The 24379-nt window shown below is 42.1% G+C and overlaps 1 protein-coding gene and 1 long non-coding RNA gene across 2 annotated transcripts; one reads left to right on the top strand and one right to left on the bottom strand.

The window, feature by feature from the left end:
* The first annotated feature begins 1624 nt into the window (after positions 1 to 1624).
* LOC139550228 (SLAM family member 5-like) lies at positions 1625 to 11195 on the top strand. Its single transcript, XM_071360961.1, has 6 exons — positions 1625 to 2118; positions 7915 to 8235; positions 8339 to 8620; positions 8727 to 8834; positions 9000 to 9043; positions 9262 to 11195. The coding sequence occupies exons 1-6, from the start codon at positions 2061 to 2063 to the stop codon at positions 9448 to 9450; spliced, it is 1002 nt and encodes a 333-aa protein (XP_071217062.1). The 5' UTR covers positions 1625 to 2060; the 3' UTR covers positions 9451 to 11195.
* Positions 2557 to 24370, bottom strand: LOC139550230 (uncharacterized). The gene is made up of 5 exons (XR_011669992.1): positions 24320 to 24370; positions 23292 to 23331; positions 4514 to 4552; positions 4330 to 4422; positions 2557 to 4206 (listed from the first exon to the last, which is right to left on the bottom strand). It is a non-coding gene; the product is annotated as an uncharacterized lncRNA (long non-coding RNA).
* Between the last annotated feature and the right edge of the window lie 9 nt (positions 24371 to 24379).

Raw genomic sequence — 24379 nt, 5'->3', positions numbered from 1 at the left:
AAACACACACGAGATGGGAGACCACGACCAGTCCATCACATCATTCACTTTGATCTTTCCCGTGAGCGGTGCAGTCTTTCTGAATTCATAAAGTAGAATCTGGGTCGGTCATCGACCAATGCGCGAGACAGCTCTCTACACAAAAACTAAACTGAAACTTTAGAAGTACAAATGAGCCATCATGGAGCAGTGTGCCCACAAAGCCTGGGACCACAAAGCCTGTTTGGAGGCAGTACAGGGTTGTATTCACTAGGCATGAAACAGAATAAAATCAAACTGAAACTGCAAGTGGATAACTGAACTTGTCCTATAAGAAACATTTGTTTTTAGTTTTACATGGCAAAAGGGAGTTTTGTTACGGTCCGCACCAATAAATACGACCTAGTTACATAGGTTACAACAGATCTACCTAACCCTCTTCCTAGAGATCTACCATCCTTCTGGGTATTCAGTCCAACCCTAACCTAACATACCTGATTCAGCTAGTCGAGGGTCATGTTCCAGGCCCTGACCAAATTGCAGATAATGCATTGTATCAACCAATAGTTGCATAGCACGTCATTTGCATGCCACGTCAGACTGCGCAGTAAGCTATATGATATGGGTTGCATTCCTGCCTGACTACATTGCAGACGCCTGCCAGATCTTGCAAAGTTTGGATAGGTGTTTAAGATATCGGCTAACCACATCATATGATATAGCAATGTAATGCCCGACAATCGATGACGTGCCGCACAACCATTGGTTGATGCAATGCAACATCATCTTCAACGTAAATCAGGCAGGAACACCAACAGTATGTGGTTAGCTGATAAGTTCAACACTAGCCTTGCATGGCCATCCTTCCAAATTTTATCGTGTTGGAAGTCTGGAGAAATCCAGTATAGGATTCTGGGTTTGAATGGGAGTGTAGGTTTTTGTTCAAACCTTTATCAAGCGCACCTAACTAACTGGTTGATGAGCTGAATCACGTTAGTTAGGGTGGGTATAATTTGTGGAACGTTCCAACAGGAACCTGTTTCAAAAACGTTGTAAATAACAAGGTTGCCAACAAACAACGCAAAGTTGTATAGCGGCAGAATAAGATACCGGGGAGGGAGTGGGCTATTTCATTACGTTTTTCACTCACCACATTTATTCCGAAAAATATATGTCCTCACTCTGGTAGCCTATGGACAAACATTAAGAATAAACTACGTGGTGAATTGATGCCTATCGGCAGCTAATTAGCTGGGTGAATTGATCATGCTACTTATGTGTTGTTTGTTGGCAAAGTTATTGGAACAGATTCCTGTTGGAACGTTGCACAAATTATACCCACCCCGTTAGTAACTACTGGGTTTGGAGCAAAAACCTACAGGATGGTTGCTCTCCAGGAACAGAGTTGGTCAGCCCTGCAATAGTGATTTGGGATTTGTAAAAAATAAATAAAAGTAGAGGCAAATAAATCATAAAATACTCTGAAACATTTATGCTAATCTGTTATGTTAACTATACATCCATCCAACTATACATCCATCCAATTAAGAAGCAATGAAGTCCACCTGGAACGCTCCCGTCTCAACCTGCAACGCGCCCGCGGGTTAGCAACGCGACCACGACCCTGCAATGTTAGTCAAGCTAGCCAGGTGGGCCACGAGTTGTCGGAGCTTGCTTCCTATGACAGGCAAGGACGTTCTGGTTGTCGGCCATGCAGGAAATGTGATCTCGCGTTATTATGTGATTGTCAATACTGTACTATAATCTATACTGTACAATACAATAATCTACACCATGATATGAAACGTTGATTTTGAACCTTCTGACCAACCAGTGGGTCAGGCGCCGCCCCACTGTCTGATTCATATCGCAGGATTTCTGATGATAGTTATCGATTATATCTACTGATCGCAATTGTATGGGGTGGCCTGCGGACCTAAGGTGCAGTGGGCAGCTGTAGCCTATCACAGTGTCGCTGACGCTGACTAGTATGGTGGGTAATTTAGCGGAACTTTGTTGCGGAACTTCTGCGGAATTTCCTCACAAAACTTCCTCTCTTAGTTTTAGTAATCTGTCTGAAAATGGAGACCTTTTTGCCTTTCACCATCGCTATTCAACTAACTCTTCTCCATCAAGCAGGTAAAAGCCTTATTCAAGACATCTTTATTGTGATTTTGATTATACTGATTAGACAATGTGAAGAAGTCATATGATGAAGTACTGGAGGTTTATGTCACTGTTGTGATGTATTGAATTTTAAACCATTCAAGTCATTTATAAAGACTTTCATTATAATTGAAAGCCTTTAATTAACTTTAGGGCAACCGTTTTTGATGATACTGTAATTGTAAACATATTTTGAAGCTATACGTGTTTGTTCACAAAGACTCAAATGATAATATAAAGAATTAAGTAATGCAACAATTTTGCATTGTGATATTGTACTGTACACTACTGTGACAAAAAGTTCTCCAAGTGTTAGTTAGGCTACAGGAAAGTCAGTGGCAGAAAACTGCACCACAATGTCATTTGAATGATGGAAACTTCTCACTACCAGAAAGTCACACCACAAGCCAATATGCTCAAATAATTTATAGACATAAGTGTGCTGAAAAAAGGGCCACACAAACTAGGTTTCCATCCAATACAGAGTTAAATTAGAATATTCTAAAATCTGCATAAAGAAAATATGTGCATCTTCAAATCAACTCAAATTGTATTTGTCACATGCACCGAATACAACAGGTATTTCACCTTACAGTGAAATGCTTACTTACAAGCCCTTGATCAACAATGCAGTTACTAAATAAACGAACATTTTAAAAATCGAATCAATCAAAATGTAACACAAGAAATGTATATAACAATAGCGAGGCTAAATACAGGGGGTACCGGTACCGGGTAAATGTGCAGGGGTACAGATTAGTCAAAGTAATTTGTAAAGGGGAGGGGGTGTCGATGTAAATAGTCTGGGTGGCCATTTGATTAAGTAGTTTTATGGCTTGGGGTATAAGCTGTTAAGGAGCCTTTTGGTCCTAGACTATGACTTGGGTGACTGGAGTCTTTGACAATTATTTGGGCCTTCCTCTGAGTGGTGTGTTTTCCACTTGGGATCCTTAACGTTAATCAAAGTAACAGTACAGTTCTCACAAAACATATTACTGTAAAACTTAAATTAATAGCCCAGGTATTAGCAACATTTTCTCTGCGCCTCACGTCAAAATGTGAAGAATTGCAGGAGATTAACTTTAAAACTCTTCAAGGTTTGCAATGTGGTGGAGGGGGAAGAAGATGACCAAAACATAGCTTCTGCCCCTTCTCTTTCACCCTGGCGCTGGCCTGCCTGCTCTTTCTCTCTGCTAATGTAATAATGCAAGGTTGTGTTCAGTCTTTGGTCTGTTGCGTGTAGAATATCGTAGCCCATAGCTGCAGGAAGTGGTGTGAGTGGGGGGGCGTCAGTTCAGCTAAACATAGGGTATGGCAAAGTGGGGTGTGTAGAAATACATCCACAAGTTGAAGCTCATTTACTGTTCTTCTACACAATTTAAAAACTCTAAAATACTATTTGGAGAACAGCAAAAACAAACATAAATGCCCCCAGACATGAATTATCACTGCAATATTAGGTTTATATTGGGTTTAAAGGTCTGTGGAATGGAGTACACAATATACTAATCAACCTCATACATTGGCTACATTGACTAATTTGGCCTACTTGTGGAACGGGACATACAGTGCAACATGAAATAGATGGATAATGAACACTATCAAGGCCCACTTCAAATACCGACATCAATGTGAAAGTAACCAGAGCATAAAACAGCTGAATGGGAATGTAAACTATGCCAGATAAATCCTACACATGCATTGAAATAAGAGGCATACATCAAAGGACTTACTTAGGCCTATAATCGACAAGGACAAACAATAAATACAAACAAACAAACTCGACCAAGGAATGAAGAAAATCATGAAATACAAAAGGAAAATCTACACATTAAGGCCGCACCCGTGATTCAGCAGTGTATGATTTCAGTGGGAAAGGAGAATAAAACAATCTAAATATGAGGTAAAATCCCAGCAGAACCCCAAGTCCAATGGATATATCCTCTGTCATGTTGATGTTAATGTGTTGTTCTCCGTATCCATAGCCAGAATGATTTTGCAGTGCATGGTGAACAAACAGGTTTCCTGTTATATTCATCAGAGATGTAGGGAGGGTAAAGTCTGTGAATCCCCAAAAAATAGTAATTATACAGATGATTAACAAAACATGCACACGACAGTATTCATACCTTGGTTTTTGTGCTGAATGTGAATGAAAAAAACTTTTGATAATGGTTTACATACCTTGTCCATAATGTAGAGGCCTATGGGATATTCATTGAAGAGGTAAGGGAGGACGATGGTAAATATGATCTGCATAACATACCTTTTGTATACCTGCAGACACAGACACAAAAGTGATCAGTTCGGTCATCTGCACCCAGTACAGCTAGCCTTCAACATATTCTTATAGCCTACATATTCTTACCTCTTTGTTGATTGATATCCATTGAATTGTGCCCATTTTCTGTTTCAGAAAGATTTGCACAAATATGAAAAGGTGTTATCATCATAAAACAATTTTACATTTAGATCATACAAGGGACAAACCTTACCTTAAATTGAGGACAACTTTACATTTTTCAGTTAAGTGCCTGAACCAGCTGTCCTTTCAAATCCAAATGTTTCAGTTGGGCAGTTAGGTTCCAGCAAGAACCCCCACCAACTAAGGATGTTCCTCTGTGAACCCCACCTCCTATGGGGTTCTTGGAACCTTTTGGGGGCCATTTTCAGTGCCAAGAACCCTACGGTTCTTAAAAGAACTTTAAGAATCTTAGAAGAACCCTTGTTGAACCCCTAATTTTTAGAGTGCACAATGTAATTTGAATATTGGAACCTTCTCATTACCATAAAGACACACCACAAGCCAATATGCTCAAAAAATGTATAGACAAGTCTGTCAGCGAACATTTCTAACATTTCTAGCGAACATTGCTTTTTCTTTACGGGGTATTTTGTTTAGATTGATGAGGGGGGGGGGGGGGGGGAACTATTTAATTCCTTTTAGAATAAGGCTGTAACTGAACAAAATGTGGGGGTAATCAAGTGGTCTAGATGAATGAAATCATCAACATGTATTGATCACATCTTTACTAATGCTGCAGAAATTTGCTTGAAAGCAGTGTCCAAATCCATAGGATGTAGTGATCACAATACAGTAGCCATATCTAGGGAAACCAAAGTTCCTAAGGCTGGACCTAATATAGTGTATAAGAGGTCATACAATAAGTTTTGTAGTGAATCCTATGTTATTGATGTAAAGAATATCTGTTGGTCCGTGGTGTGTAATGAGGAGCAAACACGTTGCACTTGACACATTCATGAAATTGCTTATTCCAGTTACTAATAATCATGCACCCATTAAGAAAATGACTGTAAAAACTGTTAAATCCCCTTGGATTGATGAGGAATTGAAAAACTGTATGTTTGAGAGGGATGAGGCAAAAGGAATGGCAAATAAGTCTGGCTGCACAACCAATTGGCAATTTGAGAAATCATGTGACTAAACTTAATAAAAAGAAGAAGAAACTACACTATGAAACAAAGATAAATGAAGTAAATAATGATGGTAAATATGCTTTGGAGCACCTTAAATGACATTTTGGGAAAAAAGGCAAACTCAGCTCCATCATTCATTGGATCAGATGGCTCATTCATCACAAAACCAACTGATATTGCCAACTACTTTAATGATTTTTTCATTGGCAACATTAGCAAACTTAGGGATGACATGCCAGCAACAAATGCTGACACTACACATCGAAGTATATTTGACCAAATTATAAAAGACAAGCATTGTAATTTAGAATTCCGTAAAGTTAGAGTTCAGAAAAAATGATTGTTGTCTATCAACATTTAAAAGCCACCGGGGTCTGACAACTTGGATGGAAAATTACTGAGGATAATAGCGGACGATATTGCCACTCCTATTTGCCAAATGTTAAATTTAAGCCTACTAGAAAGCATGTGCGCCCAGGCTTGGAGGGAAGCAAAAGTCATTCCGCTACCTAAGAATGCTAAAGCCCAAATAGGTCGGCTCAAATAGCCGACCAATCAGCCTATTACCAACCCTTAGTAAACTTCTGGAAAAAAATTGTGTTTGACCAGATACAATACTATTTTATAGTACACTAATGCACAACAGAATTTCAGCATGCTTATAGAGAAGAACACTCAACAAGCACAGCACTTACACAAATGACTGATGATTGGCTGAGAGAAATTGGTGATAAAAATATCATGGGTGCTGTCTTGTTAGACTTCAGTGCAGCTTTTGACATTATCGATCATAGTCTTCTGCTGGCAAAACTTATGTGTTATGGCTTTACACCCCCTGCTGTAATGTTGATAAAGAGTTACCTGTCTACCAGAACACAGAGGGTGTTCTTTAATGGAAGCCTCTCAAACATAATCCAGGTAGAATCAGGAATTCTCCAGGGCAGCTCTCTAATTTTTTCAATCTTTACTAATGAATTGCCACTGGCTTTGAGTAAAGCCAGAGTGTCTATGTATGCGGATGACTCAACACTTTACATGTCAGCTACTACAGAGACTGAAATGACTGCAACACTTAACAAAGAGCTGCAGTTAGTTTCAGAGTGGGTGGCAAGGAAAAAGTTAGTTCTAAATATTTCTAAAACTAAAAGCATTGTATTTTGGACAAATCATTCACTAAACCCTAAACCTCAACTAAATCTCGCAATAAATAATGTGGAAATTGAGCAAGTTGAGTTGACTATACTGCTTGGAGTAACCCTGGATTGTAAACTGTCATGGTCAAAACATATTGATACAACAGTAGGTAGGATGGGGAGAAGTATGTCCATAATAAAGCACTGCTCTGCCTTCTTAATAACAACACTATCAACAAGGCACGTCCTAAAGAGAGGAACGAGGTGGATAAGTGTGTCATTGTAGCAAAGTATTTATAAACTAAAAATCAGGTCTCTTAAACGGTTTGTTCATTTTTGTTCTATTGTCTATACAATATACCATAATTGATTTTAGGCCTTGAATATTCCCACGTTCAAGGAGCTTTCCGTTTCGATTGGGTTATTTTGCCTATTTAAGACTCCAGTCACCCCAGTCATAGACTGTTATCTCTGCTACCGCACGGCAAGTGGTACCGGAGCGCCAAGTCTAGGTCCAAAATACTTTTTAACAGCTTCTACCCCCAAGCCATAAGACTCCTGAACAGCTAATCAAATGGCTACCCAGACTATTTGCATTGCCCCTCTGTTTATTATCTATGCATAGTCACTTTAACTCTACCTACATGTATATATTACATAAATTACCTTGACTAACCGGTGCCCCCGCACGTTGACTCTGTACCGGTAGCCTCGCTATTTGTATTTTACAGCTGCGCTTTAATTATCTGTTACTTTTATTTATATATTATAATTTATTTTTTTACTTGTTTTCTTAGGTGACACTTATTTTTTTCTTAACTGCATTGTTGGTTAAGGGCTTGTAAGTACGCATATTTCTGTAAGGTCTATACCTGTTGTATTCGGCGCATGTGACAAATACAATTTTATTTGATATAATGCTTTTTATACTGTATCAATATTTGGTGCTTCCACCACCATTCCCAGAATAATTAATTTTACAGACACAAAATGGAACAAATTATCTGTCAGAATTTATTATATCTGGACATTACGATGTGTGTTGCTATTTGCAAAAAATATCATTTTGCACGTATTTCTTTTGTAGGTTACTTTGCTTATTTCATATCATATGAAATCTATTTGTTCAATTGCTTGGTAGAGTTATTCTTCATCTTTTATTTACCAGTACATGAAGTCTTCTGTCTGTTTATTTCAGTGTCCAGCTCTAAGAACCATGTGTTTGTGGAGAAGGGACAGGATGTTCGTCTGGATGTCCAGGAATATATGACAGTTAAAGAGAACCTGAAAAGGTTGAATAGTTTTAAGTGGACGTTTAACACATCAGACAATGTAGTAACATACGTCCATGAATTCGAGACAGAAGTCACCATTAAATACCAAGGCAGGGCTGAGTTTATTGAGGGAAACTTCTCTCTTCTGCTGAAGAAACTAACTGAAGGAGACAGTGGATGTTATACTGCAGCAGTGAGTGCGGACAGAAACAAAGATGTTGCAAAGTACCAGATATCAGTTCAAGGTAGGTTTCTTCTTCTCTCTGTTTTTCTGTACAGTGACAGCTATTAGGATAATCCGTTTAATTCAGTCTGTGAAGTTAACCATGTTGGTCTACTTGTTTTTAGAGAGAGTTGAGCCTCCAGTCCTGACAGTGGACTCTAACTCCACCATCAATGCCACCTGTAACATGACTGTGACCTGCAGAGTTCAGAGCACCTCTGTCACCTCCAGCTGTAACAGCAGCACCTGCTCTCAGGTGGGAGGAGAGAGTAGAGGGGCTGAGACCTCCACTGTCCCCCTGCTCTCTGTCTATGTGGCAGGGGGTTCCATCATCTGTAACCACAGCAACCAGGTCAGCTGGGCCAGTGACACCAAGGAGATCGAAACTATTTGTGTATCTAAATCTGGTAAGACATGAACCCGTGCATGCATGCACACATACACACACACACTAGACTAGATTAGGTGTTATATGCTATGTTGACTTCTATTTTGATTTTGCTGTATTACCAGGACCAGAGTGGGAGGACCACTACACTGTCATGATACTTGTCATCATCATCATCATTTTAGTTGGATTAGGGGCCGCTGCCGTGATTTGTTGGCTAAAGCAAAGTAAAAGTAAGCTCACTGTTTCTGCTGCAGGATCACTCTTAGTACACTCACTTCATTATTGTAAGAAAACTATTGTGAATACTGTAGGCTGTAATGATTTCACATTATTTATATATACTCATAGCAACTCTGAAGATCTAACTTTTAAATGTTTATGTGGTTGATTTATAGGGGGAAAAGAGGATATTATAAACACAGATTATGCTACAGTTGGGGTAAGATATTTAACATCACTGATACTGTGTCACTGTTGATAAAAACATGTACCAATGTTGTTAGTGGAAGATCATTCATTTGGAATTTAGGTTAAATAATATTAATTTCATGCTTCTATTGTAGAGCATTGACCAGCCACATCGACTGATCTGATCCCTTCTATTATACCTGGGTCATAAATTCATCCTGGAGTTGTTAATTCATTTTTATTCTCCAGATTCAAGCAGGTGGTGAAGAGCAGGTGTCTCCAGGTCCAACAACACCCACCATCTACAGTATGGTGGGACTACCCCAACCCCAGCCTGTGAACAACCAGCCTTTGCCTGTGGACCTCCCCATGACTACCATGACCTCCACGCCGGAGAGTTTATATGCTATGGTGGGGAAAAAGACTAGCAAACAATAATCAGGAATTTTATGCCCGGGATTCTATTCAATCACACTTTGTTGGCTATGCAACTTTTAGAGTCGATGTCCGCTCCCCGCAGAAATGGAATTAACATAATACCAAAACTTTTTTGGGCTTTGTCTCAATCCACCGTCGATTATTGTCCTACCACATCTGGGGTGAAAGGTGGCAGAGAAACAGCAGTGTTTGTCAGACCACGAGACATCCCGAAAATCGGTCTTCTCACGAAAACGTCTGTAGTGTCCGAACCCACAAGCATCACGGGACTCGTCTGAAGTGGTACTGTTGATCTGCCAACTTCTATCTGTAGCGTCCAATCAGTTTGGGCTAAATACTACTATAATATGACCCCTCTAAGGCAAGTTTCTTACAAACATTAAATGTCAGTTGTGTTGCTCTAGGATGCCCAGAAGCCTCATCTGAAGGTAGCACGGTACCATTTAAAAAAAATGAATGGAAGAATACACTGAGGTTGGAGTTTAGCACATAGGACGCACCGATTGGTGCCACCTCGTTAGTAATTCTGTGTAACACCTGTGCTGGTTGCCGTCTCGTTAGTGGGAAGGTGTTTCACCTATGCTGGCCCACCTACTATTTAAGAGTGGCTGGCCCAGTGCTCCATTTGTCTTGATAGATGTGGAGGGTTAACACCTTCAGTTGACGAGCCCTGTTTTGATATTTTGATATTTTACCTGATTTTGTTTTGCTTCCCGGCTTTAAGTTTGGTGTGGGTTTTTCTTTTGTTAGCCTCTTAGTGGGTGAATTTAGTGGGCGCTCATGGTGGGTGCATTTTAGGTCCCAGTTGTTGTTGCTATGCAACTTTCAGTGGACACCCCCATGAGTGTCTTTTAAAATCCCTCCTTGGTTGTTGGTCAGTGACTTTGTTTGTTCCCCCTTCTGTTTGAGTGACATTTTTGGTTTTCTTACTGGAAAATGTAACAAAATGGGGGCTTGTCTGGGATTTTCTTTCCCCTGAGTATGGTAGTCGCTCTAGTCACCTACTCTGAAGCTCTGCTGTGCCCAGATAATTGAATGTTCAAAATACACTTTTGTGGTAGGGTGTCTGTCACTGACATTCACCCTGAGGGTTTATAAGATTGGTGTAAACATTTAGAAAGTTGCATAAAAACACAGGCTAATAAAATTAAAATAAAGCCATGGACTTTAAGTTGGAAGCATTTGTGCAAATACTAGATACTAGATAAATGTACAGAGGTCAATCTGCTCATCATCTCAAAGCATTATGACATCAAGGTGGCATCTGGTGATCCAAAAGCAGTAGTTAAAGAGTTGATCATTACTGCTTTGGTAGAGGAGGAAATCCTTCTGGAGATGGAGGATGATGAAAAGGGTCCTACAGATGGTAGACTACACCCCAGAGATGGAGGATGATGAAAAGGGTCCTACAGATGGTAGAGTACACCCCAGAGAGGGAGGATGATGAAAAGGGTCCTACAGATGGTAGACTACACCCAGAGAGGGAGGATGATGAAAAGGGTCCTACAGATGGTAGACTACACCCCAGAGATGGAGGATGATGAAAAGGGTCCTACAGATGGTAGAGTACACCCCAGAGAGGGAGGATGATGAAAAGGGTCCTACAGATGGTAGACTACACCCAGAGAGGGAGGATGATGAAAAGGGTCCTACAGATGGTAGACTACACCCCAGAGATGGAGGATGATGAAAAGGGTCCTACAGATGGTAGACTACACCCCAGAGAGGGAGGATGATGAAAAGGGTCCTACAGATGGTAGACTACACCCCAGAGATGGAGGATGATGAAAAGGGTCCTACAGATGGTAGACTACACCCCAGAGAGGGAGGATGATGAAAAGGGTCCTACAGATGGTAGACTACACCCCAGAGAGGGAGGATGATGAAAAGGGTTCTACAGATGGTAGACTACACCCCAGAGATGGAGGATGATGAAAAGGGTCCTACAGATGGTAGACTACACCCCAGAGATGGAGGATGATGAAAAGGGTCCTACAGATGGTAGACTACACCCCAGAGATGGAGGATGATGAAAAGGGTCCTACAGATGGTAGACTACACCCCAGAGATGGAGGATGATGAAAAGGGTCCTACAGATGGTAGACTACACCCCAGAGATGGAGGATGATGAAAAGGGTCCTACAGATGGTAGACTACACCCCAGAGAGGGAGGATGATGAAAAGGGTCCTACAGATGGTAGACTACACCCCAGAGATGGAGGATGATGAAAAGGGTCCTACAGATGGTAGACTACACCCCAGAGGGAGGATGATGAAAAGGGTCCTACAGATGGTCGACTACACCCCAGAGGGAGGATGATGAAAAGGGTCCTACAGATGGTAGACTACACCCCAGAGAGGGAGGATGATGAAAAGGGTCCTACAGATGGTAGACTACACCCCAGAGAGGGAGGATGATGAAAAGGGTCCTACAGATGGTAGACTACACCCCAGAGAAGGAGGATGATGAAAAGGGTCCTACAGATGGTAGACTACACCCCAGAGAGGGAGGATGATGAAAAGGGTCCTACAGATGGTAGAGTACACCCCAGAGATGGAGGATGATGAAAAGGGTCCTACAGATGGTAGACTACACCCAGAGAGGGAGGATGATGAAAAGGGTCCTACAGATGGTAGACTACACCCCAGAGAGGGAGGATGATGAAAAGGGTCCTACAGATGGTAGACTACACCCCAGAGAGGGAGGATGATGAAAAGGGACCTACAGATGGTAGACTACACCCAGAGAGAGAGGATGATGAAAAGGGTCCTACAGATGGTAGACTACACCCCAGAGATGGAGAATGATGAAAAGGGTCCTACAGATGGTAGACTACACCCCAGAGATGGAGGATGATGAAAAGGGTCCTACAGATGGTAGACTACACCCAGAGAGGGAGGATGATGAAAAGGGTCCTACAGATGGTAGACTACACCCCAGAGAGGGAGGATGATGAAAAGGGTCCTACAGATGGTAGACTACACCCCAGAGAGGGAGGATGATGAAAAGGGACCTACAGATGGTAGACTACACCCAGAGAGAGAGGATGATGAAAAGGGTCCTACAGATGGTAGACTACACCCCAGAGATGGAGGATGATGAAAAGGGTCCTACAGATGGTAGACTACACCCCAGAGATGGAGGATGATGAAAAGGGTCCTACAGATGGTAGACTACACCCCAGAGAGGGAGGATGATGAAAAGGGTCCTACAGATGGTAGACTACACCCCAGAGAGGGAGGATGATGAAAAGGGTCCTACAGATGGTAGACTACACCCCAGAGACATGCAACTGAGAGAGGTAGAACTAAAGGCAAAATAGGAACAACAGAAAATCAAGCACAAGGAAAGGGAAAGAGAACGTGAGGAGAGGTTGGAGCAACAGACATTAGTTAGAGCACAGGGAAAGACAAGATGAGCATACAGTCAAACAACAATGTGTAGCCAGACAAGAACTAGAAGACCGTGCGCATGACATTTGATTAAAAGAGATGGCGCTGGAAGCGCGACAAAGGGAGATAGATCAGAAAGCACTCTGTCAGGCTATCCTGCACCCTCAACAGAGTTTGATCTTGGTCGGAACAACCGACTTGTACCACCATTCAATGATAAAACTGGGGGACAAAAATGCAATTTCAGAATGTAGGGGGGGATATGTCCCGTCCCCCCCTCCCCAGGGAAAGTTACACCCCTGCCTATAGTTTGATTCCGGCCCTCGACATTCTCACACAAATAACTTAGTTCCCGATTTGACTTTATGTAGTTTACACATTTCAAATGTAGACAGTCCAGGGTTGTTTTAACTCTGATCTTGATAAGAAATTGGCATACCACTGTAGGATAACATAAATAGGAAACAAATAAAATAATGACAGTTAGTAGGCTACACCAACATTATTCCATTCATACAAAATGTTGGGTAAATTGCCACAGTAGATTTGCCATTTTTAACGAGATGTTTTTATTTATATTGTATGGAATGCTTGTCACATAGATAAATCGTGCTCGTGACTCTGAACGGACTAAGTAGACAATACCAACCAGAGGGTGAACATATCTTGTAAGACTGGTTGCAAGCAGGACTCCGGCATCATCTTTTAGTGAGTGGCAATAATGTGACCAATAATGGTTGCAATTGAGATCAGCTGTGCGGGTGAATTAGTATGTATTGATGGTTTAACGCGACATCAGCTGGCGACAATAAGGATGCAGCCTTTTAGGCAGGATGTCAAAATTGTCTCACCTCAATCCCATTTAGATACATGCTATCCGGGAACCTTGGGCATCCCTACCCCATTGAAGTTGAACTTTAAAATGGTTAGGGTTAATGTAAGGTATATGGTTAAGGCTAGGTTTAGGCTGTGAGCCAACCCATGTTTCATTTTCCATTAACACCTTGCAGCTCAACGGAAATTGAAAAATTATCTGTATTAATGGCAGACCGAAGTCCCCACTGGGGATTTTTTTTAAATCCAGAAGTATAAGGAATAACTTTGCGAAATGTAAAGTTTATTTATTCCTCAAATGACTTTCATTGAGTAACTGCTGTTTATCAGCCCATTGCCAAGCTAGCTAGCTAACACTTCGGAGGCGATAGCTAGGTATCAGGCAATCTCATCCTGCTTATCGGCTGTTTAGATGAACAACTAAACAAACTAATTGAAGTTTCAGCAATGTGTCAATTGTGAAGACCAGGACAGTTTTTAAAAAAATCAATAATTAGTGAACTTGCTAGCCAGCTAAAGAGATGTAGCAAATATATTTTTCCCTGTTTGTTCTCCGAGACTAAAGTGGGCACCCGATTGCATTTAACTTCATTGCATTGGCTTGGCAGGAGAAAACAGTTCTGCCCGACTCATTTGGAAGCAAGACATTTTAACAACATCTGAAAAACAGGAAATGCAGCCAGCTCTGTTCTGTTCAATCTAGGCTTGCTAGCCAGCAAAGTTATTTGTGCATTCTGTTGAGTCTGTTTACCTTGCTAATGTTAGCTAACTTTATCTTGCCACTTTCCCTTCCTCTTTTGTGTTGCACCAACATTGGGGTTGGTGTTACTAGATAAAATTAGAGGCTGTAATTCTACTCTTACTGTAAACTTGACCAAGCTTAAAAATGTGAAACCAAATAATTGCACATTAATAAAAGGTAGTTGTGGCTTCAACAACTTGAACCAGCAATGGAATTTGAGCACTGAGGTTTATTTCTCTGCCTGTTCCAAGTTGAAGGACATCCCACCCTGACACCTTGCCAGTGGCATAGGTGTAAATCTTGGAGGGGCAAACAAAACAAAAAAGTGGGGATGCATGCCAGTAAAGCCACAACACTACATAACACATGAATTGCACTATAACGGTGACAGATAGTACCCACAAACTGTTAGTGCCTACATAAAGCTGTCCCAACAGCAGTCCCAACATCTTACCACTGCTACACCTGGCTATCAGCGGAGCTTTGTCTGGCAGCGAAACAGTTCAATCATCCTCATTTACTGCCTTAAAAAAAACATAAGCTGATATGGCTGACTTGCTTAAACAAATGTGGTTTCTAATGACAATTGAGATGTACAAACTATGGCATAAGGGGAAGACAAGCGGATGAGGCAATCCATAATTTCGATTAAGACATTAATGAGCGAGCTAGGACGGACGTAGTCAGTATGACTATTAGTTTAGCACTTTTGAAATGTACAGTGACAGAGTTCAGAACATGGGCCGTTCTAACAGTGTTCTCCCTGTACACCAAGTCAGAACCATAGGATAAATAAAGGGGGCATGTAAGCAGACAATGAAAGCTCTTACAATATTCGATGATTACATTTCTCTAAAACAGGTTATAGGCTACATGTGCACCACCAAGTTAGAACAGTAGGCAAAATTAAGAGGGGTAAAAAAGGTGAGGCACATGGCCTACTAACATACACTTAGTATTACTTTCTTAGCTACAGTATACAGTTGAAGTCGGAAGTTTACATACACTTAGGTTGGAGTCATAAAAATGTTTTTCAACAACTCCACAAATTTCTTGTTAACAAACTATAGTTTTGGCAAGTCGCTTAGGACATCTACTTTGTGCATGACACAAGTCATTTTTCCAAGACAGATTAATTCACTGTATCACAATTCCAGTGGGTCAGAAGTTTACATACACTAAGTTGACAGTGCATTTAAACAGCGTGGAAAATTCCAGAACATGATGTCATGGCTTTAGAAGCTTCTGATAGGCTCATTGACATCATTTGAGTAAATTGTAGGTGTACCTCAAATCAAATCAATCAAATCAAATCAAATTTTATTAGTCACATACACATGGATAGCAGATGTTAATGCGAGTGTAGCGAAATGCTTGTGCTTCTAGTTCCGACAATGCAGTAATAACCAACAGTAATCTAACCTAACAATTCCACACTACTACCTTACACACACACACAAGTGTAAGGGATAAAGAATATGTACATAAAGATATATGGATGAGTGGTGGTACAGAACGGCATGGCAGATGCAGTAGATGGTATAGAGTACGGTATATACATATGAGATGAGTACTGTAGGGTATGTAAACATAAAGTGGCATAGTTTAAAGTGGCTAGTGGTACATGTATTGCATAAAGATGGCAAGATGCAGTAGATGATATAGAGTACAGTATATATACATATGAGATGGGTAATGTAGGGTATGTAAACATTGTATTAAGTGGCATTGCTTAAAGTGGCTAGTGGTACATTTTTACATAATTTCCATCAATTCCCATTTTTAAAGTGGCTGGAGTTGAGTCAGTATGTTGGCAGCGGCCGCTAAATGTTAGTGGTGGCTGTTTAACAGTCTGATGGCCTTGAGATAGAAGCTGTTTTTCAGTCTCTCGGTCCCTGCTTTGATGCACCTGTACTGACCTCGCCTTCTGGATGATAGCGGGGTGAACAGGCAGTGGCTTGGGTGGTTGTTGTCCTTGATGATCTTTATGGCCTTCCTGTGACATCGGGTGGTGTAGGTGTCCTGGAGGGCAGGTAGTTTGCCCCTGGTGATGCGTTCTGCAGACCTCACTACCCTCTGGAGAGCCTTACGGTTGTGGGCGGAGCAGTTGCCGTACCAGGCGGTGATACAGCCCGACAGGATGCTCTCGATTGTGCATCTGTAGAAGTTTGTGAGTGCTTTTGGTGACAAGCCGAATTTCTTCAGCCTCCTGAGGTTGAAGAGGCGCTGCTGCGCCTTCTTCACAACGCTGTCTGTGTGGGTGGACCAGTTCAGTTTGTCCGTGATGTGTACACCGAGGAACTTAAAACTTTCCACCTTCTCCACTACTGACCCGTCGATGTGGATAGGGGGGTGCTCCCTCTGCTGTTTCCTGAAGTCCACAATCATCTCCTTTGTTTTGTTGACGTTGAGTATGAGGTTATTTTCCTGACACCACACTCCGAGGGCCCTCACCTCCTCCCTGTAGGCCGTCTCGTCGTTGTTGGTGATCAAGCCTACCACTGTAGTGTCATCCGCAAACTTGATGATTGAGTTGGAGGCGTGCATGGCCACGCAGTCGTGGGTGAACAGGGAGTACAGGAGAGGGCTCAGAACGCACCCTTGTGGGGCCCCAGTGTTGAGGATCAGCGGGGTGGAGATGTTGTTACCTACCCTCACCACCTGGGGGCGGCCCGTCAGGAAGTCCAGGACCCAGTTGCACAGGGCGGGGTCGAGACCCAGGGTCTCGAGCTTGATGACGAGTTTGGAGGGTACTATGGTGTTAAATGCTGAGCTGTAATCGATGAACAGCATTCTCACATGGGTATTCCTCTTGTCCAGATGGGTTAGGGCAGTGTGCAGTGTGGTTGCGATTGCGTCGTCTGTGGACCTATTGGGTCGGTAAGCAAATTGGAGTGGGTCTAGGGTGTCCGGTAGGGTGGAGGTGATATGGTCCTTGACTAGTCTCTCAAAGCACTTCATGATGACGGAAGTGAGTGCTACGGGGCGGTAGTCGTTTAGCTCAGTTACCTTAGCTTTCTTGGGAACAGGAACAATGGTGGCCCTCTTGAAGCATGTGGGAACAGCAGACTGGGATAAGGATTGATTGAATATGTCCGTAAACACACCAGCCAGCTGGTCTGCGCATGCTCTGAGGACGCGGCTGGGAATGCCGTCTGGGCCTGCAGCCTTGCGAGGGTTAACACGTTTAAATGTTTTACTCACCTCGGCTGCAGTGAAGGAGAGCCCGCAGGTTTTGGTAGGGGGCCGTGTCAGTGGCACTGTATTGTCCTCAAAGCGGGCAAAAAAGTTGTTTAGCCTGTCTGGGAGCAAGACATCCTGGTCCTCGACGGGGCTGGTTTTCTTTTTGTAATCCGTGATTGACTGTAGACCCTGCCACATACCTCTTGTGTCTGAGCTGTTGAATTTCGACTCGATTTTGTCTCTGTACTGAGACTTGGCCTGTTTGATTGCCTTGCGGAGAGAATAGCTACACTGTTTGTATTCGGTCATGCTTCCGGTCACCTTGCCCTGGTTAAAAGCAGTGGTTCGCGCTTTCAGTTTCACGCGAATGCTGCCGTCAATCCACGGTTTCTGGTTTGGGAATGTTTTTATCGTTGCTGTGGGTACGACATCGTCAATGCACTTCCTAATGAACTCGCTCACCGAATCAGCATATTCGTCAATATTGTTGTTGGACGCGATGCGGAACATATTCCAATCTGCGTGATCGAAGCAGTCTTGAAGCGTGGATTCAGATTGGTCGGACCAGCGTTGAACAGACCTGAGCGCGGGAGCTTGTTGTTTGAGTTTTTGTTTGTAGGCTGGAATCAACAAAATGGAGTCGTGGTCAGCTTTTCCGAAAGGGGGGCGGGGGAGGGCCTTATAAGCGTCGCGGAAATTAGTGTAACAATGGTCTAGTGTTTTTCCAGCCCTGGTAGCACAATCGATATGCTGATAGAATTTAGGGAGTTTTGTTTTTAGATTAGCCTTGTTAAAATCCCCAGCTACGATGAATGCAGCCTCAGGGTGTGTGGTTTCCAGTTTACAAAGAGTCAGATAAAGTTCGTTCAGGGCCATCGATGTGTCTGCTTGGGGGGGAATGTATACGGCTGTGATTATGATTGACGAGAATTCCCTTGGTAGATAATGCGGTCGACATTTGATTGTGAGGAGTTCTAGATCAGGTGAACAGAACGACTTGAGTTCTTGTGTGTTGTTATGATGATCACACCACTTCTCGTTAATCATAAGGCATACCCCCCCGCCCCTCTTCTTACCGGAAAGATGTTTGTTTCTGTCGGCGCGATGCATGGAGAAACCAGCTGGCTGCACCGACTCCGTTAGCGTCCCTTGAGTTAGCCATGTTTCCGTGAAGCAGAGCACGTTGCAATCCCTGATGTCTCTCTGGAATGCTACCCGTGCTCGGATTTCATCAACCTTATTGTCAAGAGACTGGACATTGGCGAGTAGTATGCTAGGGAGTGGAGCGCGATGTGCCCGTCTCCGAAGCCTGACCACGAGACCGCCACGTTTTCCCCTTTTTCGGCGACGCACAGGGTCGCCGGCTGGGATCAGATCCATTGTATTGTGTGGAAGGCAAGACACTGGATCCGTTTCGGGAAAGTCATATTCCTGGTAGGAACGATGATGAGTTGACGTTAATCGTATATTCAGTAGTTCCTCCCGACTGTATGTAATGAAACCTAAGATTACCCGGGGTACCGATGTAAGAAATAACACGTAAAAAAACAAAATACTGCATATTTTCCAAGGAACGCGAAGCGAGGCAGCCATCTCTTTCCGGCGCCTGCCTTGATGTATTTCAAGGCCTACCCTCAAACTGGATGTATTTCAAGGCCTACCCTCAAACTCAGTGCCTCTTTGCTTGACATCATGGGAAAATCAAAAGAAAATCAGCCAAAACCTCAGAAAAGAAATTGGAGACCTCCGACAAGTCTGGTTCATCCTTGGGAGCAATTTCCAAACACCTGACAGTACCACGTTCATCTGTACAAACAATAGTACGCAAATATAAACACCATGGGACCACGCAGCCGTCATACCGCTCAGGAAGGAGACGTGTTCTGTCTCCTAGAGATGAACATACTTGTGTGAAAAGTGCAAATCAATCCCAGAACAACAGCAAAGGACCTTGTGAAGATGGAGGAAACAGGCAGAAAAATATCTATATCCACAGTAAATGAGTACTATATTGACATAACCTGAAAAGCTATGGAAGAAGCCACTGCTCCAAAACCGCCATAAAAAAAACCTTACTACGGTTTGCAACTGCACATGGGGACAAAGATTGTACTTTTTGGAGAAATGTCCTCTGGTCTGATGAAACAAAAATAGAACTGTTTGGCCATAATGACCATTGTTATGTTTGGAGGAAAAAGGGGGAGGCTTGCAAGCCGAAGAACACCATCCCAACCCTAAAGCACAGGGGTGGCAGCATCATGTTGTAGGGGTGCTTTGCTACAGGAGGGACTGGTGCACTTCGCAAAATAGATGGCATCATGAGGGGGAAATTATGTGGATATATTGAAGAAACATCTCAAGACATTAGTCAGGAAGCTAAAGCTTGTTCGCAAATGGGTCTTCCAAATGGACAATGACCCCAAGCATACTTCCAAAGTTGTGGCAAAATGGCTTAAGGACAACAAAGTCAAGGTATTGGAGTGGCCATCACAAGGCCCTGACCTCAATCCTCTCGAAAATTTGTGGGCAGAACTGAAAAAGCAGGTGCGAGCAAGGAGGCCTACAAACCGTATTCAGTTACACCAGCTCTGTCAGAAGGAATGGGCCAAAATTCACCCAACTTATTGTGGGAAGCTTGTGGAAGGCTACCCAAAACATTAGACCCAAGTTGAACAATTTAAAGGAAATGCTACCAAATACTAATTGAGTGTATGTAAACTTCTGGGAATGTGGGAATGTGATGAAAGAAATAAAAAGCTGAAATAAATCATTCCCTACTATTATTCTGAAATTTCACATTCTTAAAATAAAGTGGTGATCCTAACTGACCTAAGACAGGGAATTTTTACTAGGGTTAAATGTCAGGAATTGTGAAAAACTGAGTTTAAATGTATTTGGCTAAGGTGTATGTAAACCTCCGACTTCAACTGTACAAGACGAACTGGCACAGAGAGCCAGGAAATACAGGGATAAATACACTGGGGAAAACAAGCGACACCTGGAGGGGGTGGAGACAATAACGAGAACAGGTGAAACTGATCAGGGTGTGACATTCACATTATTCATGTCCAGCCATAGGTACCGTATGATGCAATAAAGCATGTTTGGTGTATAAGCTTTGTTCCCTTAGCCAGTAACAGACTAAAAACATACTCCACTGAATATTGCTAGTGAGGTTGTTTCCATGAAATGTTGGCTGATGCAGTACACTATTGTTATGTTACTGCATTGTCTTGTTATTGACATGGGGATTTTGCTTCTGTTTGTAAATAACTTTAACAATGGCCTGTAAATTCAGGACTAACTTCACCAAGAACATTTAAATGTACCAGGAATTTGACCTTGTGCTGATATACAGTATATGGATTATAAGAATATTACAAGGGCTCATGTATTCATGTGGCTATATTTTGCAACCCTGCTTCCCACGTTTTTGGCCATGGATGGTGACTTTAACGGAAATTAGATAGGAAGCCATCATTTTACTCCTCAAAGACATGAGAGATCCATCACACCCCCTTCACGACCTCCCTCTACTCAGAGAGCGTTGAGAGTTCACAGCTTCTCAGTTCCACCTGCTAGGACAAAGTCATTCCAACGATTTCCTACCCTCTGCTATCAGACTCTATATTGGTAGAGAAATGTCTACATGATTCTAGGATATATTCAAAGCGCATTGTATTGGTCACATACACGTATTTAGCCGATGTTATTGCGGGTGTAGCAAAATACTTGTGTTCCTAGCTCCAACAGTGAAGTAGTATCTAACAATTCACAACAAATCTAAAAGTAAAAAAAATTGAATAAAGAAATATATAAATATTAGGACAAGCAATGTCGGAGTGGCATTAACTAGAATACAGTATATACATATGAAATTAGTAAAACAGTATGTAAACATTATTAAAGCGACCAGTGTTCCATTATTAATAAGGATCTGACTTTTTTTTCTTCAATTTTCGCCTAAAATGACTTACCCAAATCTAACTGCCTGTAGCTCGGGACCTGAAGCAAGGATATGCATATTCTTGATACCATTTGAAAGGAAACACTTTGAAGTTTGTGGAAATGTGAAATTAATGTAGGAGAATAACACATTAGATCTGGTAAAAGATGATATAAAACGCTTTTTTCCCCCCCATCAGCTTTGAAATGCAAGAGAAAGGCCATAATGTATTATTGCAGTTTAGGCGCAATTTAGATTTTGGCAACTAAATGGCAGCAGTGTGTGTGCAAAGTTGCAGATTGATCAAGTTAAGCATTGCAATACTGGACAGTATTTTGTATCACGTCTGCCCAAATGTGCCGAATTGGTCAATTGATACATTTTCAAGTACATTTTTTATTTAACCAGGCAAGTCAGTTCAGAACAAATTCTTATTTACAATGACGGCCTAGGAACAGTGAGTTAACTGCCTTGTTCAGGGGCAGATCAACAGATTTTTACCTTGTCAGCTCAGGGATTCGATCTAGCAACCTTTCGGTTACTAGTCCAACACTCTAACCACTGGGCTACCTGCCGCCCCTACCTGCCGCTCGACCTGCCGTCCCATAACTATAGGGTACATACATTTTGTATTACCATAGAATTTTTGTAAGTTTACACACGCCGAGGAATGTCATACATGATGGATCATTAGCTTATACACAAACTTTCACACATCTAGATGGCTGGGCGTGGTGGGTGTGGAGCCAGAGACAGCAGGGGTTCAAATTGTAGAACCCAGTTTCTACATTTGAATTTAAAAATTGATTTTATCAAACAAAACTATGCTACATTTTATCTCTGGGATCCTCAGGATGACAAATCAGAGCAAGATTACTGGATGTAAGTAGAGGTGACTATCAAACCAGTTGCTGTGATAAAAGTTGTTGCTGTGCACTCTCAAACAATAGCATAGTATTTTTTCACTGTAATAGCTACTGTAAATTGGACAGTGCAGTTAGCTTACATTCCTGTTAATCTTTCTGCTCATATCAGACATGTCTATGTCCTGAAAAATGTTCTTGTTCATTACAATGTCATGCTAATCACATTAGCGCACGTTTTTATATATATATATAGTTTTAATTTGTTATTTTATTGTATTTTTTGATTAATTAGCACATGTTAGCTCAACTGTCCTGGTGGAGGGACACCGATCCCATAGAGGTTAGAGTGAACAGTAATTCCATGTCTATGTACATAGGGCAGCAGCCTCTAAAGTGTAGGTTTGAGTAACCGGGAGGTAGCCAGCTTGTAACAGTGACTAAATTCATGGCAGGGTACTGGGGGGAGGCCGGCTAGTGATGGCTCTTTAACAGTCTGATGGCCTTGCGATAGAAGCTGTTTTTCAGTCTCTGTCCCAGTATTGATTCACCTGCAGTGACCTCGCCCTCGGTTAGCTGATATATGTTCAACACTAGCCTTGCATGGCCATCCTTCCAAATTTTATCGTGTTGGAGAAATCCAGAATAGGATTCTGGGTTTGAATGGGAGTGTAGGTTTTTGTTCAAACCTTTATCAAGCACACCTAACTAACTAACTGGTTGATGAGCTGAATCACATTAGTTAGGGTGGGTATAATTTGTAAAACATTACAAAAACTTTGTAAATAACAAGGTTGTCAACAAACGCATCCAAAGTTGTATAGCGGCAGAATAAGATACCGGGCAGGGAGTGGGCTATTTCATAAAGTTTTTCACTCACCAGTTTATTCCCGAAAAACGTCTGTCCTCACTCTGGTAGCCTATGGACAAACATTAAGAATAAGCTACGTGGTGAGTTGATGCCTTTCGGCAGCTAGTTAGTTAGGTGAATTGATCATGCTACTTATGTGTTGTTTGTTGGCAAAGTTATTGGAACAGTTCCTGTTGGAACGTTCCACAAATTTTACCGACCCCGTTAGTAACTACTGGGTTTGGAGCAAGAACCTACAGGGTGTTAGCGCTCCAGGAACAGAGTTGGTCAGCCCTGCAATAGTGATCTGGGATTTGTAAAAAAAAATAAAAAATAAAAGTAGAGGCCAATAAATCATAAAATAATCAGAACCATTTATGCTAATCTGTTATGTTAACTATACGAGCGTTGTAATACACCCATAAATTAAGAAGCAATGAAGTCCACCTGGAACGCTCCCGTCTCAACCTGCAACGGGACCACAAGCTAGCAATGTTAGTCAAGCTAGCCAGCTGGGCCACGAGCTGTCAGAGCTTGCTTCCTATGACGGGCCAGTGTTGCGAACTTAGCGACTTTGTAGTTATATTTCGCGAATATTCAGACCCCTCTAGCGACACATTTTCAAAAAAGCGACTAGCGACAAATCTAGCGACTTTTGGAGACAATGACCTGAAAGCACGTATCGTTCTTACTCTTCTCTACGAGCAGCAAGTGCTGCCGTGGGCCCCACCCCCGTCCCAAAGCACTCGCAGGCTGCCCAGTCCTAGCTCTGCAGTCAGAGCGGGAGATGTTCACCCCTCCTCGTCCAGACTGCAAATGAATCGTGCATGCGGGAAGCCACCGCTGGCTGATTCCGCGCTGGCTTACATTCAGGGCGTGATGTAAATATAATAAAATTAAAAAACTAAGTAACTCCGCAAGAGTGTCTTTGGGTCACTTTTGCCGGTCCCAAGCCCGGATAAAGGAGGAGAGTTGAAATTGTGACATTAAATAAAACAAGAATGACAGAATAAAGTTCATTTGTAGTTCTAAACATATTTAGTGTGTTTTCTACTCACTTTTTGTCTCTCCCTCGACGTTATTCTTTTCTCCTACAGCGTCTATCACAAATACATCAC

The sequence above is a fragment of the Salvelinus alpinus genome, chromosome 23, assembly GCF_045679555.1.
Source record: "Salvelinus alpinus chromosome 23, SLU_Salpinus.1, whole genome shotgun sequence".
Lineage (NCBI taxonomy): Eukaryota > Metazoa > Chordata > Actinopteri > Salmoniformes > Salmonidae > Salvelinus > Salvelinus alpinus.
This window is presented reverse-complemented; position numbering and strand designations above follow the sequence as displayed.